This window comes from Salmo salar, chromosome ssa15 (genome assembly GCF_905237065.1).
Source record: "Salmo salar chromosome ssa15, Ssal_v3.1, whole genome shotgun sequence".
In the NCBI taxonomy this organism is placed as follows: Eukaryota; Metazoa; Chordata; class Actinopteri; order Salmoniformes; family Salmonidae; genus Salmo; species Salmo salar.
The window spans coordinates 83,491,604-83,508,572 of NC_059456.1; the positions used below are offsets into that span (position 1 = coordinate 83,491,604).

At 45.9% G+C, this 16,969-nt stretch overlaps 1 protein-coding gene across 1 annotated transcript in view; it reads left to right on the forward strand.

Moving 5' to 3' along the window:
* LOC106572359 (V-set and transmembrane domain-containing protein 2-like protein) overlaps positions 1–16,969 on the forward strand; it is a 48,562-nt gene that overhangs the window by 22,715 nt on the left and 8,878 nt on the right. The window contains exons 2-3 of the mRNA XM_014146421.2: positions 13,921–14,087; positions 15,655–15,699. Coding sequence (XP_014001896.1) covers positions 13,921–14,087; positions 15,655–15,699 — 212 coding nt within the window. The remainder of the gene's footprint in view (positions 1–13,920; positions 14,088–15,654; positions 15,700–16,969) is intronic.

A 16,969-nucleotide genomic window follows, 5' to 3' on the forward strand; every position in this document is an offset into this window, starting at 1 on the left:
ATCACCAGATACTCGAAATGACCCATCGGTGTATTGAAACCAGTCAACCACTCGTCCCCCTCTCTGATCCGGACCAGATGATACGCATTGCGTAGATCTAGCTTAGTGAACACCGTAGCACCCTGTAAGGAGTCGAAAGCTGAGCTCATCAATGGCAGGGGATACTTGTTCTTGACCGTAATATCATTCAACCCCCGATAATCAATACAAGGTTGAAGAGAGCCATCCTTCTTACTCACAAAAAAGAATCCTGCCCCCAGGGGTGATGATGAGGGACGAATGAGACCAGCAGCTAGAGACTCCTTTATGTAGGTCTCCAAAGCTACCCGTTCAGGTCGAGAGATACTGTGTAACCGTCTCTTGGGATAGGCAACTCCAGGGAACAGGTTAATGGAACAATCATAAGGTCGGTGGGGAGGAAGTGACAGAGCTTACTGAACACTTCACCCAATTCGTGATATGTTTCAGGAACCAGGGACAAATCTTCAGGAACCAGGGACAAATGACCTGACTGGGAACAGAATGGGAACAGGCCGTCTTAAGGCAGTTAGCATGACATTCAGTGCTCCAACTAGTTACCTTGCCAGTCAACCAATCGAACGTGGGATTGTGTTCTCTCAGCCAGGGGTATCCAAGAACCAGAGGAACATGGGGAGAAGGGAGAATGAAGAAGGAGATAACCTCTGAATGATTCCCTGACAACAGCATCTTAACTGTTTCAGTCCTCATAGTGATACGTGCCAGACTACTGCCGTTCAATTATTCACATATTTTCCCTCAAAACCCATATTTGGCATCATGTCATACAAATGTGTCATCCCGATTCATACAGAAACGTGATCAACAACCACTACAGAGAGCCTATCCATTTAATGACAGTTTACATCACTGCTTTGAATACAAGAAAGCTTTTGGCCTAGATTGAACCAGATCCAGCGTTAACCGCCCATAGCCGACACCCACATAGCTTCATGTTTTTGCGGTGTTTGAGGTGTAACTGTGTTGGAGCTGTCAAATTGGTGAACAGCTGCTCTTGATCATTGTCACAAAGCCACACCCGTCCCACTCCTGTTACAAGTTCACAATGACAAAGTGTAGGCTATATAGAAATAATGATGCTCAAATTGAAAATCATCAAACTAAATAATGAGGATTTCTATCAGCCTAATTGAAGTGTAGATTACATCTCACATTCCAGTGTTCGAACTTGTAAGCAAGGCTACATGAGATTTCTCTTAATGCGACTCTTAATGCATGGGATTTCTCTTAATGGCAATGTCCGCTTTAGGTATAATACCAGTAGCCGCTTGTGGACTCTAACACAGTTCCACCGCCAACACAACCGCTATGCAGATGTTGGCTAAAGCGAATCTGATTGAATAGAGCCCTTAGGCTGCTGCTTCTCCACTTCCCACCATGTAATGCTGAATCAATGCAAAGTGTGTTTCGTGTCTGGCAAATGAAAAATACAAAGGGGTTTGATCAATTTACAAGTGAGATATGACTGAGGGCTTGTAGCTTTCCGGAGTGGGAGACATTGTGTTCTCGGTGTGCACATTTAGTCCAGATATTTAGAGAGGCTATTAAACTAAGACTTGGGAGTGGTGGATTACAAAGAAAGTTAGATAGAAATTTGAAGAAGAAAGGGAATTTGTTTATTGCCTCTATGCAATGTCCTCCGGTATCCTAGTGGAGATTGAATAGGCCTACCACCTGGGAGCTAACAATAAGCTAGCAGGAGCACTGGACTTTCAGCACCATGGCCAGCTCCAGCTCTCTGTCTCACATTGACTGCAGTTCTGTCTCTCATTATCTCAGTTCTATCTCTCACGAATACTCAAGGTTGATATGATTTTTGAGGGTAGTGTTTTCTAGGAAGCACCAATTATGTTCCAGCACTTCCCTGTGGAAAGTGTACTTTTTGAGGCGTTGCTAGAGTTTGATATTGTGCTACCCACCTGAGTTTTTTGTGACTTTTTGGAGGCTACTCCTAGAACACAATGGTTTGCCATGCTGACTCCGTTGTCTGCCGAAGAAAGACACTTGTACCAGTGTTAGACAGATTTCAAACGGTGTGAGCAGCAGTACACCAGTGGGGTTGTGTGGTTGCTTCCTCTGAGCCTCCGTCACCATGAAGGGGATTAGCTGCAAATTAAAAATGTGTTTAAGAGAGTGTTTAAGAGGATTTGGGCCCAGTTAATAGGCAGATGTGCTGCGATCAGAAAAACGGATGTCTTCATTTTGCTGAAGCTAGTTTACCCATGTGGGGGATTTTAGCCTGTGTTATACATGGAGAGGAGCCAGCTCTGCCCAGGCAGCTTCCCCGCTCTCCTCCCACCCAGGCAGCTGTCTGGAAGGAGGCCCATATCTAGCTCCACTTCCATGTGAATTACAGTGGGAAACAGAGGATGTTCTTTCTTCAGAATGTGCTACGCTCTTTTGACATACAGTAAGTTAGCTGATATCCACGTGGGCGAGAGTAAACATTTAATGCAGGCTTACATCCCCGGGGCCACGAATGTGTAAAATGTATGCACACACGACTGTAAGTCGCTTTGGATAAAAGTGTGTGCTGAATGGCATATATTTAGGGGTTCACAGCGAAACTGTGAACACACTGTTATTGTCTGAATTCTTATTCACTTTTTTTCTTAACATGGTGAAATGACTCAAGCATAGACTCGTAACTTGTTTTCTAATTTGGCACACAGAAAAGCCATGAGGCCTAGAGGCCGTGAGTAAGACCGAGAGGCCGTGAGTAACTTGGTCAAAAAGAATGGCACCAATTGACCTATTGTCACAGTTGTCGTCGGTGAAGGAGGACCAAAACGCAGCAGGTATGTGTATGCTCATCTTGCTGTTTATTTACTTTCAAAATGAACGTACAAAAATAACAAACCACGAACGATCAACAAAAAACAGTCTGGTAAGGCACAAGGCGAAACACAGAACAATCACCCACAAACCCCAGTAACAAACAACTCCTACATATATGACTCCCAATCAGGAACAACGATTCCCAGCTGTTCCTGATCAGGAGTCACAAGACACACACAAGACTGCCACGTCCTGACCCCCAAACTACTACACCAGCTCCATCTGCTGGTCAGGACGTGACACCTATAAAGGGCACTGTTATAAGCAGTCTCACATATACGTCGCCCTGTTTGACCTAAAGACTTGAAACTTTGTGTGCATGATGAACAAATTTGCCCATAAGGTCTGTCAGGATTTCCCTCCTTCTAGGACATTTTTGAAAACCTTTGATAAACGTATTCTAATGAAACCTATGTCCAAATAAATCTGTTAACTTAGTTTGAGAAACGCTAAGGGATTGGTTTAAGCTAGAATTCTTAATTGAAACAATAACAAAGGGTCACCCCACCATTATTTTGGTAAAACAAAAGCTGTGGGATGGGCCTGGGGAAATGTAACTACTCTCAAATTCATAGACAGAGCTAGGGATGATGACCCTCCATGATTATAGTTTTAACCATCTGTTGAGGCTATACAGTGTTTGTTTATATTTAATTATTTTACAAACATTGTAGTAAAACAAACATATTTTGGGTTCTGATGGGGTACGACAGTTGAACTAAGCTCATGTGGCATTCACAAGTTATAAGAATCAATGGGTATATATAATTCATTAAGTCCAAAAATGTATCTAAGCATTCTAGTTTTAAGAGATGGCTGAGTTATTGACGAATCAGGAAATCTGATTTTAACGTGTCTTATTTACATCTTTTGTACATCCACTCCACAATGGCCTATGAACTTAAAACGTTTGGGGGTCATCAAATACATTACCATGATGAACCATGTAAAGTTTGGCATATCTTAAAAATAAGGAAACTATTAACAATTCACTTTTTTGACTATGTACATTACCGTTCAAAAGTTTAGGGTCACTTAGAAATGTCCTTGTTTTTTAAAGAAAAGCACATTTTTGGTCCATTAAAATAACATCAAATTGATCAGAAATACAGTAAAGACATTGTTAATGTTGTAAATGACTATTGTAGCTGGAAACGGCAGATTTTTTTATGGAATATCTACATAGGCATACAGAGGCCCATTATCAGCAACCAGTACTCCTGTGTTCCAATGGCACGTTGTGTCAGCTAATCCAAGTTTATCATTTTAAAAGGCAAATTGATCATCAGAAAGCCCGTTTGCAATGTTAGCAGAGCTGAAAACTGTTGTCTTGATTAAAGAAGCAATACAACTGGCCTTCTTTAGACTAGTTGAGTATCTGGAGCATCAGCATTTGTGGGTTCGATTACAGGCTCAAAATGGCCAGAAACAAAGAACTTTCTTCTGAAACTCATCAGTCTATTCTTGTTCTGAGAAATGAAGGTTATTCCGTGTGAGAAATTGCCAAGAAACTGAAGATCCCGTACAACGCTGTGTACTACTCCCTTCACAGAACAGCGCAAACTGGCACTAACCAGAATAGAAAGAGGAGTGGGAGGCCCCGGTGCACAACTGAGCAAGAGGACAAGTACATTAGAGTGTCTAGTTTGAGAAACAAACGCCTCACAAGTCCTCAACTGGCAGCTTCATTAAATAGTACCCGCAAAACACCAGTCTCAACGTCAACAATGAAGTGGTGACTCCGGGATGCTGGCCTTCTAGGGAGAGTTGCAAAGAAAAAGCCATATCTCAGACTGGAAAATAAAAAGAAAAGATTAAGATGGGCAAAAGAACACAGACACTGGACAGAGGAACTCTGCCTAGAAGGCCAGCATCCCGGCGTCGCCTCTTCACTGTTGACGTTGAGACTGGTGTTTTGCGGGTACTATTTAATGAAGCTGCCAGTTGAGGACTTGGTCTGTTTCTCAAACTTTCAAAAACAAGGACATTTCTAAGTGACCCCAAACTTTTGAACGGTAGTGTATGTTTTTTGACTACACTTAAAATATCATACAAAATATTCTTCTCATAGACTAAAAGTCAGATTCACTACAAATGTGGTCTTTGCACTCGTCACAATAGTCCCTAAAAAGTTTGAGAAAATAACGTTGATGCATTCAAAGATTGCCACACTGTACACCAGTAGATGCATATTAGCACATATGCTAATATGCTAAAATATGGTAAAGAATCTTCTTCTCATGACCCATAAAACCAAATGACCCATGGTACATGTCTTAACTTAGTTTGAGAAAAGCTAAGGGATTGGTAAATCAGATTTTATGTGACCATTTAACTTTTCTGGCGAAGGCGTTCCGCTAGCGACCCACCTCGACAACATCCGGTGAAATTGCAGAGCGCCAAATTCAAAATACAGAAATAGTCATAATAAACATTCATAAAAAATACAAGTGTTATACATCGGTTTAAAGATTAACTTCTTGTTAATCCAGACGCTTTGTCAGATTTCAAAAAGGCTTTACGGCGAAAGCATAGCATGCGATTATCTGAGGACAGCGCCCCGCTTACAAAAGCATACAAACATTTTACAATCAAGTAAAGGAATTATAAAAGTCAGAAATAGCGATAAAATTAATCACTTACCTTTGAAGATCTTCATATGGTTGCAGTCACAAGAGTCCCAGCTACACAATAAATGTTTGTTTTGTTCGATAAAGTCCCTCTTTATATCCCAAAAACTCCATTTTGTTAGCGCGTTTTGTTCAGTAATCCACTGGCTCAAAGGCGGTCAAAACATGCAGACGAATACATCCTAATAGTACCGGTAAAGTTTGTCGAAACATGTTAAACAATGTTCAGAATTAATCCTCAGGTTGTCAATTGTCAAAATTATCGCTAATATTTAAACTGGACAATAGTGTATACAATAGAAAGGAAAAACAACGAAGGGCGCGCACTCGGTCACGCGCAAAACCAGCACTGTATGATTCTACAGTCCACTGAGATAAAGGCCTCATTCTTCTTAATTTTTCAGTAAACAAGCCTGAAACAATGTCTAAAGACTGTTGACATCTAGTGGAAGCCATAGGAACTGCAATCTGGGTCCTAACCCATTAGATACTCTATAGGCATTCAATTGAAAATACCCACATAAAAAAAATCCCACTTCCTGGATGGATTTTCCTCAGGTTTTCGCCTGCCATATCAGTTCTGTTATACTCAGACATTATTTTAACAGTTTTGGAAACTTTAGAGTGTTTTCTATCCAAATCTACATGCATATTGTCACGAATCCCACCGAAGGTGGCTCCCCTGCCTGCTCGGGCGGCGCTCGGCGGTCGTCGTCACCGACCTACTAGCCGCCGCTGATCCTTTTTTCCTTTTCGTTTGGTTTGTCTTATTGGTTGCACCTGTTCCTCATTTGTCTTTTGATTTTGGTTATTTAAGCCTGGTTAGCCCGCCCAGTGTTGTGCGGGATTATTTAGCGTCAGGTTGTGTTTTGTATTTGGATGTGCTGGCGATCTACTACTGTTCTATTTTCATGCATGCTGTGCACCTGTTGTTTGGGCACTTTGCATTTTTCACGCCCGTTGTGTTGGCGTCTATCGTGTTGTGTTTTTATTGAATAAACACACAGTTCCTTACCTCTGCTCTCTGCGCCTGACTCCTACCACCACTCCTAGCAACGACTGACAGAATCCCGCACCAGCTATGGAGTCAGCAGGAGCAGCCTCCCCTCCTCTCCCATCGATGGAGGAACGGGTCCTTCACCATACCACCATCCTCCACCGAATCGGCTCAGCGATGGAGCAGATGATGGAGAGGATGGACCGATGGGAGAGGAGTGGCCTCCCTACCGCATCCCCAGCACCAACTCCTCCTCCACCATCTACCCCTCCACCGACGTCCGGACCCTGAGCCCTACGCCTGGCTCTCCCCAGGGAGTACGATGGAGCGGCGGCGGGGTGCCAGGGGTTCCTGCTACAGTTGGATTTGTACCTGGCTACCGTTCATCCAGCTCCCTCCGGAGAGGAGAGCGTAAGCGTCCTCGTCTCCTGCTTAACGGGACGTGCCCTGGAGTGGGCCAACGCAGTGTGGTACGGCCCAGACTCGGCAAGGGATCACTACCCTGAGTTCACCCGCCGGTTCCGGGCCGTGTTCGACCACCCAGCAGAAGGCCGTGCGGCGGGTGAACGGCTGTTCCACCTGCATCAGGAGACGAGGAGCGCACAGGACTTTGCTCTGGAGTTCCGGACCTTGGCTGCTGGAGCGGGGTGGAACGACAGGGCCCTGATGGACCACTATCGGTGTAGCCTCCGGGAGGACGTCCGCCGTGAGCTAGCCTGTCGGGACACTACCCTGTCGCTAGACGAACTAATCGACATGTCCATTCGTCTTGACAATCTGCTGGCTGCGCGTGGGCGTCCAGACGGGGCCCTGTTGGTTCCACCTCCAGGTCCTCCAGCTCCCATTCCTATGGAGCTAGGGGGGGCCGCGTCCAGGGGAACGGGAGGAGGAGGCTCCCCTTGTATCCAGTGTGGTCGGAGAGGACACACTACCGACAGGTGCTGGGGAGCTCCTCTGGGAATCGGGATGGCAGGCGGAGCACTCCTCGTCCATCTCAGGTGAGTAAGCACCAACCTCACCCAGAGCTCCCTGTTGGTCACATGTTCGTTTTAGTAACTTTCCCCTTGTTTTCTCCCTCTTTCCAGCATAAGGCGCTAGTCGATTCAGGCGCAGCTGGAAACTTTATGGATCGTGGGCTCGCATTAAGGCTAGGGATTCCCCTGGTGTCATTGGACCAACCTTTCCCCGTGCACTCCTTAGATAGCAGACCATTAGGGTCAGGACTGGTCAGGGAGGCCACGGTGCCACTGGACATGGTAACGCAGGGGGATCATGGGGAACGGATTACTCTCTTCCTCATTGATTCTCCTGCGTTTCCGGTGGTGCTGGGGATTCCCTGGCTGGCCAATCACAATCCCAATATTTCGTGGAGACAGGGGGCTCTCAGAGGGTGGTCAGAGGAGTGCTCAGGCAGGTGTAAGGGAGTTTCCATCGGTGCGACGACGGTGGAGAGTCCAGACCAGGTTTCCACTGTGCGCATTCCCTCAGAATATGCCGATTTGGCTATCGCCTTCTGTAAAAAGAGGGCGACCCGATTACCACCTCATCGACGAGGGGATTGCGTGATAAATCTCCAGGTAAACGCTGCACTTCCCAGGAGTCACGTGTACCCATTGTCACAGGAGGAGACGTTGGCTATGGAGACATATGTCACGGAATCTCTGAGACAGGGGTATATTCGGCCCTCCATGTCACCCGTCTCCTCAAGTTTCTTTTTTGTGAAGAAAAATGATGGAGGGTTGCGTCCGTGCATTGATTATCGAGGTCTAAATTCCATCACAGTAGGGTTCAGTTACCCACTACCTCTCATCGCTACGGCGGTGGAATCATTTCACGGCGCACGTTTTTTCACGAAACTGGACCTCTGGAACGCGTACAATCTGGTGCGTATCCGGGGAGGAGACGAGTGGAAAACCGCATTTAGTACCACATCGGGCCACTATGAGTACCTCGTCATGCCGTACGGGTTAAAGAATGCTCCAGCCGTCTTTCAATCCTTTGTTGACGAGATTCTCAGGGACCTGCACGGACAGGGGGTGGTGGTGTATATTGACGACATCTTGATTTATTCCGCCACCCGCGCCGCGCATGTCTCCCTGGTGCGCAAGGTGCTTGAGCGACTGCTGGAGAATGACCTGTACGTCAAGGCTGAGAAATGTGAGTTTTTCAAACGAGCCGTTTCCTTCCTGGGGTATCGCATTTCCACCTCGGGGGTGGTGATGGAGGATGACCGCGTTAAAGCCGTGCGTAATTGGCCGACTCCGACCACGGTAAAGGAGGTGCAGCGGTTTTTAGGGTTTGCCAATTACTACCGGAGGTTTATCCGGGGCTTTGGTCAAGTTGCTGCTCCCATTACCTCACTGCTGAAGGGGGTCCGGCGCGCTTGCGCTGGTCAGCAGAGGCGAACAGAGCGTTCAGTCGCCTGAAGGAGCTGTTTACCGTCGCTCCAGTGCTGGCTCATCCGGATCCCTCTTTGGCATTCATAGTGGAGGTGGACGCGTCCGAGACTGGGGTGGGGGCCGTGCTATCACAGCGCTCGGGCACGCCACCCAAACTCCGCCCGTGCGCTTTCTTCTCTAGGAAGCTAGGGCCGGCGGAGCAGAACTATGATGTGGGGGACAGGGAGTTGTTAGCTGTGGTCAAGGCTCTGAAGGTGTGGAGACATTGGCTTGAGGGGGCAAAGCACCCTTTCCTCATCTGGACTGACCACCGTAACCTCGAGTACATCCGGGCAGCTAGGAGACTGAATCCGCGTCAGGCCAGGTGGGCCATGTTCTTTACCCGTTTCCGGTTCACCATCTCTTATCGGCCAGGTTCACTGAACACGAAGGCCGACGCACTGTCCCGCCTATATGACACCGAGGAGAGGGCCATCGATCCGGCTCCCATTCTTTGGGCGTCGTGTTTGGTAGCTCCGGTGGTATGGGAGTTGGACGCGGAGATCGAGCGGGCGTTAAGGTCGGAACCTGCACCATCGCAGTGTGTTCAGGTGTTCAGTACGTACCGCTTGGTCTCCGTGATCGATTGATTCGATGGGCCCATAATCTCCCCTCTTCGGGTCACCCTGGGATCGAGAGGACAGTGCGGAACCTGAGGGGGAAGTACTGGTGGCCCACCTTGGGTAAGGACGTGCGGTTTTATGTTTCCTCCTGCTCGGTGTGCGCTCAGAGCAAGGCTCCTCGACACCTGCCTAGAGGGAAATTACACCCCCTTCCCGTTCCACAGCGGCCGTGGTCACACTTATCAGTGGACTTCCTCACTGACCTTCCCGTATCACAGGGGAACACCACTATCCTGGTCGTTGTGGATCGGTTCTCGAAGTCCTGTCGTTTCATCCCGTTGCCCGGTCTCCCTATGGCTCTGCAGACTGCGGAGGCCCTGTTTACCCATGTCTTCCGGCACTATGGGGTGCCCGAGGACATCGTTTCTGATCGGGGTCCCCAGTTCACGTCCAGAGTTTGGAGGGCGTTCATGGAACGTTTGGGGGTCTCGGTCAGCCTGACCTCGGGTTTCCACCCCGAGAGTAATGGGCAGGTGGAGAGGGTGAACCAAGAGGTGGGTAGGTTTCTAAGGACGTATTGCCAGGACCGGCCCAGAGAATGGGCGAGATACGTGCCATGGGCAGAAATAGCCCAGAATTCTCTACGGCACTCATCAACCAACATGTCACCGTTCCTGTGCGTGTTGGGCTACCAGCCGGTCCTGGCTCCATGGCACCAGAGCCAGTCCGAGGCTCCTGCGGTGGAGGATTGGGTGCAGCGCTCGAAGGACACCTGGAGAGCCGTCAAAGACGCACTTACAAAGGCGAGTGGACGGCAGAAGAAGAGCGCTGACCAGCACCGCAGTGAGACCCCTGTGTTTGCACCAGGGGATCGAGTCTGGCTCTCGGCTAGAAACCTGCCCCTCCGCTTGCCCTGCCGGAAGCTGGGCCCGCAGTGTGTAGGGCCGTTTAAAGTCCTGAGGAGGATAAACGAGGTGTGTTACCGGTTACAACTTCCATCTTACTACCGTATTAACCCCTCGTTTCATGTGTCTCTCCTCAGGCCGGTGGTGGCTGGTCCCATGCAGGAAGGTGAGGTGCCGGAGGTTCCTCCCCCCCCGCTGGACATTGGGGGGTCCCCGGCGTATAAAATACGCGCCATTCTGGACTCCAGACTTCGGGGGCGGGGCCTACAGTACCTCGTCGACTGGGAGGGGTACGGCGCGGAGGAGAGGTGCTGGGTACCCAGGAGGGACATTTTGGACCCTCCACTACTGAGGGAGTTCCACCGCCTTCATGGGGATCGCCCTGCGCCTCGTCCTCCGGGTCGCCCTCGAGGTCGGTGGCGGCGCGCTGCGGGAGCCGCGCGTCAGGAGGGGGGTACTGTCACGAATCCCACCGAAGGTGGCTCCCCTGCCTGCTCGGGCGGCGCTCGGCGGTCGTCGTCACCGACCTACTAGCCGCCGCTGATCCTTTTTTCCTTTTCGTTTGGTTTGTCTTATTGGTTGCACCTGTTCCTCATTTGTCTTTTGATTTTGGTTATTTAAGCCTGGTTAGCCCGCCCAGTGTTGTGCGGGATTATTTAGCGTCAGGTTGTGTTTTGTATTTGGATGTGCTGGCGATCTACTACTGTTCTATTTTCATGCATGCTGTGCACCTGTTGTTTGGGCACTTTGCATTTTTCACGCCCGTTGTGTTGGCGTCTATCGTGTTGTGTTTTTATTGAATAAACACACAGTTCCTTACCTCTGCTCTCTGCGCCTGACTCCTACCACCACTCCTAGCAACGACTGACACATATCCTAATCTATATGCATATCCTAGCTTCTGGGCCTGAGTAACAGGCAGTTTACTTTGGGCATGCTTCTCATCCAGACGTCGAAATACTGCCCCCAAGCCATAAGAAGTTAAACCACTGTAAATCCACTCCACAGTGGCCTAACAACTTGAAACTTGTTATTGCTATAACACTACATTTATCTATCTCAAGAAACAAGGAAACTGTTAACAACTCTTTCTTTGCATATGTAATGCTAATGTTCAAATTCATTTGCAATCATCTTCTCCTCATGAACCATTCGTCAGATTCATTCCAGATTTTGGTTTACATCGGTCTTATGTTTTTGAGAAAATATTGTTGCTGCATTCAAATATGGCCGCACTGCACCTATAGATTAGCACATACGATAATGCTAAAAATGCTTAAAAGTAATTTTTCTCCTGAACCATAAATCAGATTAAATCCAGATTTGGTATATAGACTCAATTAATTAGAATGATTAGTTGCTGCATTAAAAGTTGGCCACCCTACACCACTAGATGGCACCAGATCATGCCAGGGCTATAAGAACTGAACCGATGGACATGGGGCCATGAAATTAGGTAAATTAACCTTATGTATATGTGCTCAGAAGCTGTGTGGATATAAAGTCACTGCAAACTTCGATGGCTGCACCAGACCAGTTGGTGGCAATATATTGGCACCAGTGGCACCATAGAATACTAGAGCAATAACTGTTGATCAAGTGGACTTTGTCTCATGCAAATAAATGTTAGATATACATTTTGCAGACGAACAATGTGAAATATCATGAAAATAGCGCTAATCCATTAGTCAAATTGAACCCAGAATTGATATATACTGAACAAAAATATAAACGCAACATGCAACAATTTCAAAGATTTCACTGAGTTACAGTTCATATGAGGAAATCAGTCAAATGAAATAAAATCATTAGACCCTAATCTATGGATTCCACATGACTGGAAATACAGATATGCATCTGTTGGTCACAGATACCTTAAAAGAATGGGCCTTAGGATCTCATCATAGTATTTTTGTGCATTCAAATTGCCATTGATAAAAAGCAATTGTGTTCGTTGTCCGTAGCTAATGGCTGCCCACACCATAATCCCACCATGGTACACTCTGTTCACAATGTTGACATCAGCAAACCACTCGCCGACACGACACCATACACATGGTCTGCGGTTGTGAGGCCGGTTGGATATAGTGCCAAATTCTCTAAAACGACATTGGTAGAGAAATGAACATTAAATTCTCTGGCAACAGCTCTGGTGGACATTCCTACAGTAAGCATGTCAATTGCACACTCCCTCAAAACTTGAGACATCTGTGGCATTGTGTTGTTTGACAAAAATGCACATTTTAGAGTGCCGTTTTATTGTCCTCGGCACAAGGTGTCGAGATGTAATGATCACGCTGTTTAATCAGCTTCTTGATATGCCACACCTGTTAGGTGGATGGATTATCTTGGCAATGGACAAATGCTTACTAACAAGGATGTAACCAAATTTGTGCACAACATTTTATATTTTTGTGCATTTGGAACATTTCTGGGATCTTTTATTTCAGCTCATGGAACATGGGACCAACACTTTACATGTTGCATTTATATTTTTGTTCAGTTTATAAACTCAATACATTAAGTGATGACTTTTAGAATGATTACCTGCTGCATTCAGACCTACCTAGAGCACTAGACTAAACTTCACTTCATGCTTGTGGTATTGAGAGATAAACATTATAAAGCTTTCACTGATTGCATATAAATTAAGATAGTTCATACATGATAGAGTGCTTGCTTTGTTATCCAACTGATCTTGTGTTCTTTCTGTTATCCTGTGAACCCCGTTCATTGCTGCTTGCAGGAGGAATTATTACATTATATTATTATGACAGGCTATGTAAACTGTATTATTATTGCACTGCATATTTACACTGTGTGTTTGTGAACACATTCACAACTATCTGAGCGTTGGTTTAGTAAGCACTCCATCACAGATTGAGTGTGGTTTTATGCTGGAGAGAGATACACCCAAGTCCTCTTTAGTTTGCCAGCCCTTCAGCAAGGCTGAACTAATCAGTTATGACATTGCTTATCAGAACTACTTTTGAAAATATACCAAAGCTGTCTGTTGTAGTTCAAAGCTATATCTTAACTGAAAAACAAAAACAATAGTGTTGCTTCTTTAACAGCAACAAGGGAGCTGTTTTGGCAGTAATGCCTTCTTTAGTTTACATGCAGAGTGGTAATATTAATAACAACACTTTTTATTACAAACATTGAATAATTACGCTAACTAAATAGCAAGCCAGGTGAGCACAATGAGATTCATCAAAATGGAAATGTTTTATATAGTAAATGAGGATTTATGATTAAATTCCTCATAGCTGCTTAGAAACACAATTCTTTTTGGATTGTGTTCCTAAAAGAGTGTTGAATTTGCAGAAGGCCTATAGCACGGAGATTTCTTTATGCACACTATTACGAGGGTTAACTCAACATTCTATTTGAGACTATTACAATCACAGTGTATTATCACTGTAAATCAAAGAGCAAAACAGCAATGATATTGTCTTCAGAGAGGACTGGGTTATCTTTTTCATAGCCAACTGCTTTTTCTCTATACAGCTGTGTTCACAGAGGTCCCCCATGACATCACAGCACAGAGTGGTCAGGACGTGGAGATGGCGTGCTCTTTCCGGGGGGCAGGCCCCTCCTACTCCCTGGAGATCCAGTGGTGGTACATCAGAAACCACAGAGACTGGACAGAGAAACAGCCCTGGACCACCAATCAGGTAGCTAGACTGGTATTTGGTGTTTTATTAGGATCCCCATTAGCTGTTGCAAAAGCAGCAGCTACTCTTCATGGGGTCCACACAAAACATGAAACAAGACATAATATAGAACATTAATAGACAAGAACAGTTCAAGGACAGAAATACATCAACTTTTTTTTAAAGGCACACGTAGCCTACATATCAATACATACACACAAACTATCTAGGTCAAATAGAGGAGAGGCGTTGTAACGTGAGGTGTTGCTTTTTCTGTTTTTTGAAACCAGATTTGCTGTTTTTCTGAGCAAAATGAGATGGAATGGAGTTCCATGCAATAATGTCTCTATATAATACTGTACGCTTTCTTGATTTTGTTCTGGATTTGGGGACTGTGAAATGACCCCTGGTGGCATGTCTGGTGGGGTAAGTGTGTGTCGGAGCTGTGTGTAAGTTGACAATGCAAACACTTTGGGATTTTCAACACATTAAGAGACTGCTCGCTCTCTGTCACTGCTTAGAGAATGTTGCCGAGGAGGTGTTCTGTGATCAGTGATCGCAGGGATGCGGCAGAGCATGGATAGTTGTGGAACAGTCTTCCTATTCTCCCTCATTGCAAATGACAATGTAAATAGCAAATAGCAGTAAGGAGTGTAGGACATGCACACAAACCCCTTTACTCAGTCCCAATCTTTAGAGTTTGCCATCGTCCACAGCTATACTGGTCAGAATCAGGACCAACTAATAAAGCACACAGAGCTAAACTGAGTGAGGTGAGCAGCAGGTAACAAACCACACATGAATCACTGCAGTAGGCAGAAATAGCAGCAGGTTCCCCAGGTGCCCCGGAGGCACAAGAACAGAAGAGAAGGCTGAGGAAATATTTCATCAGGAGGACTACCTGAGTTGGGAAAAGCAGAGCAGGTTTTCCATAAGGACGTAAAGTTTTCCAGGCCTCCTGCTGTCTTTCGACACTTTTTAATTGGAAAAGGGAGAAATGTAAAGAAACTTCCTCTCACCTCACTCAGATTCATTATTCATGACGTGTCCCTGGAGGACTGGCTGTGTTACACCATGCCTCCCTTGCTGGAGCGTGGGCCAGGTGGTGCTACTGGCCTAGAATACTGTACAGTCTGTGTTGTAATGTAGTCAGGCCTACACTCTTTTCCTGGATGAACCATGTCTACAGGATAATATATTGGTTCCTCTCAGGTTGAAATGTATTGCATACTTTTTTGGTTTCAAATTCATATTATAAATGTGAGTTATACTAAGAATGTGGAGATGAGTACCTTGGGGGGAAACACAGGTTTCACCTCTAGATCAATTGCTCTGAATAGAGTGGTGATTCTCCGCATACCGTATACAGACTATGCACAGAGGAACACTGGGTTTATGTAATTTTGAGTCCAGCTGTACCTTTTTGATGCAATTACCTGTAAAGTAGGCATTATTAGGCCCATTATCTATGTTCTAATCTGATCAAATTACCTGGAAGTGGAATCATTGATGTAAGGCATTTTTACGCAATGGAGAAAATGTTGCAAAAGTCTGTCTGTTTCTCAGTCTTTGAATTATTTTCCTACAGGTTGTACCCCAGGATGAGATGTCAAAGGATGCTACCAAAATAAGTGTGAGTCTTTACTGCATTATATGTTATATCTCCTACCTGTCTGGCGTCTATTTTACACCTTTGTTTGTCTTGTTGGTCATTTAGTGTCCAATAGAGGCCTCAATACCAAAGTTATACAATAAGTGGTAGGGTTAGGGGGAGAAAAAGAAGAAAAAAAAAAAAATATATATATATATATATATATATATATATATATATATATATATATATATATTTACATATACATATTTACATATACACATATATATATATATATATATATACTGCTCAAAAAAATAAAGGGAATACTTAAACAACACATCCTAGATCTGAATGAAAGAAATAATCTTATTAAATACTTTTTTCTTTACATAGTTGAATGTGCTGACAACAAAATCACACAAAAATAATCAATGGAAATCCAATTTATCAACCCATGGAGGTCTGGATTTGGAGTCACACTCAAAATTAAAGTGGAAAACCACACTACAGGCTGATCCAACTTTGATGTAATGTCCTTAAAACAAGTCAAAATGAGGCTCAGTAGTGTGTGTGGCCTCCACGTGCCTGTATGACCTCCCTACAACACCTGGGCATGCTCCTGATGAGGTGGCGGATGGTCTCCTGAGGGATCTCCTCCCAGACCTGGACTAAAGCATCCACCAACTCCTGGACAGTCTGTGGTGCAACGTGGCATTGGTGGATGGAGCGAGACATGATGTCCCAGATGTGCTCAATTGGATTCAGGTCTGGGGAACGGGCGGGCCAGTCCATAGCATCAATGCCTTCCTCTTGCAGGAACTGCTGACACACTCCAGCCACATGAGGTCTAGCATTGTCTTGCATTAAGAGGAACCCAGGGCCAACCGCACCAGCATATGGTCTCACAAGGGGTCTGAGGATCTCATCTCGGTACCTAATGGCAGTCAGGCTACCTCTGGCGAGCACATGGAGGGCTGTGCGGCCCCCCAAAGAAATGCCACCCCACACCATGACTGACCCACCGCCAAACCAGTCATGCTGGAGGATGTTGCAGGCAGCAGAACGTTCTCCACGGCGTCTCCAGACTCTGTCACGTGCTCAGTGTGAACCTGCTTTCATCTGTGAAGAGCACAGGGCGCCAGTGGCGAATTTGGCAATCTTGGTGTTCTCTGGCAAATGCCAAACATCCTGCATGGTGTTGGGCTGTAAGCACAACCCCCACCTGTGGATGTCGGGCCCTCATACCCCCCTCACAGAGTCTTTTTCTGACCGTTTGAGCAGACACATGCACATTTGTGGCCTGCTGGAG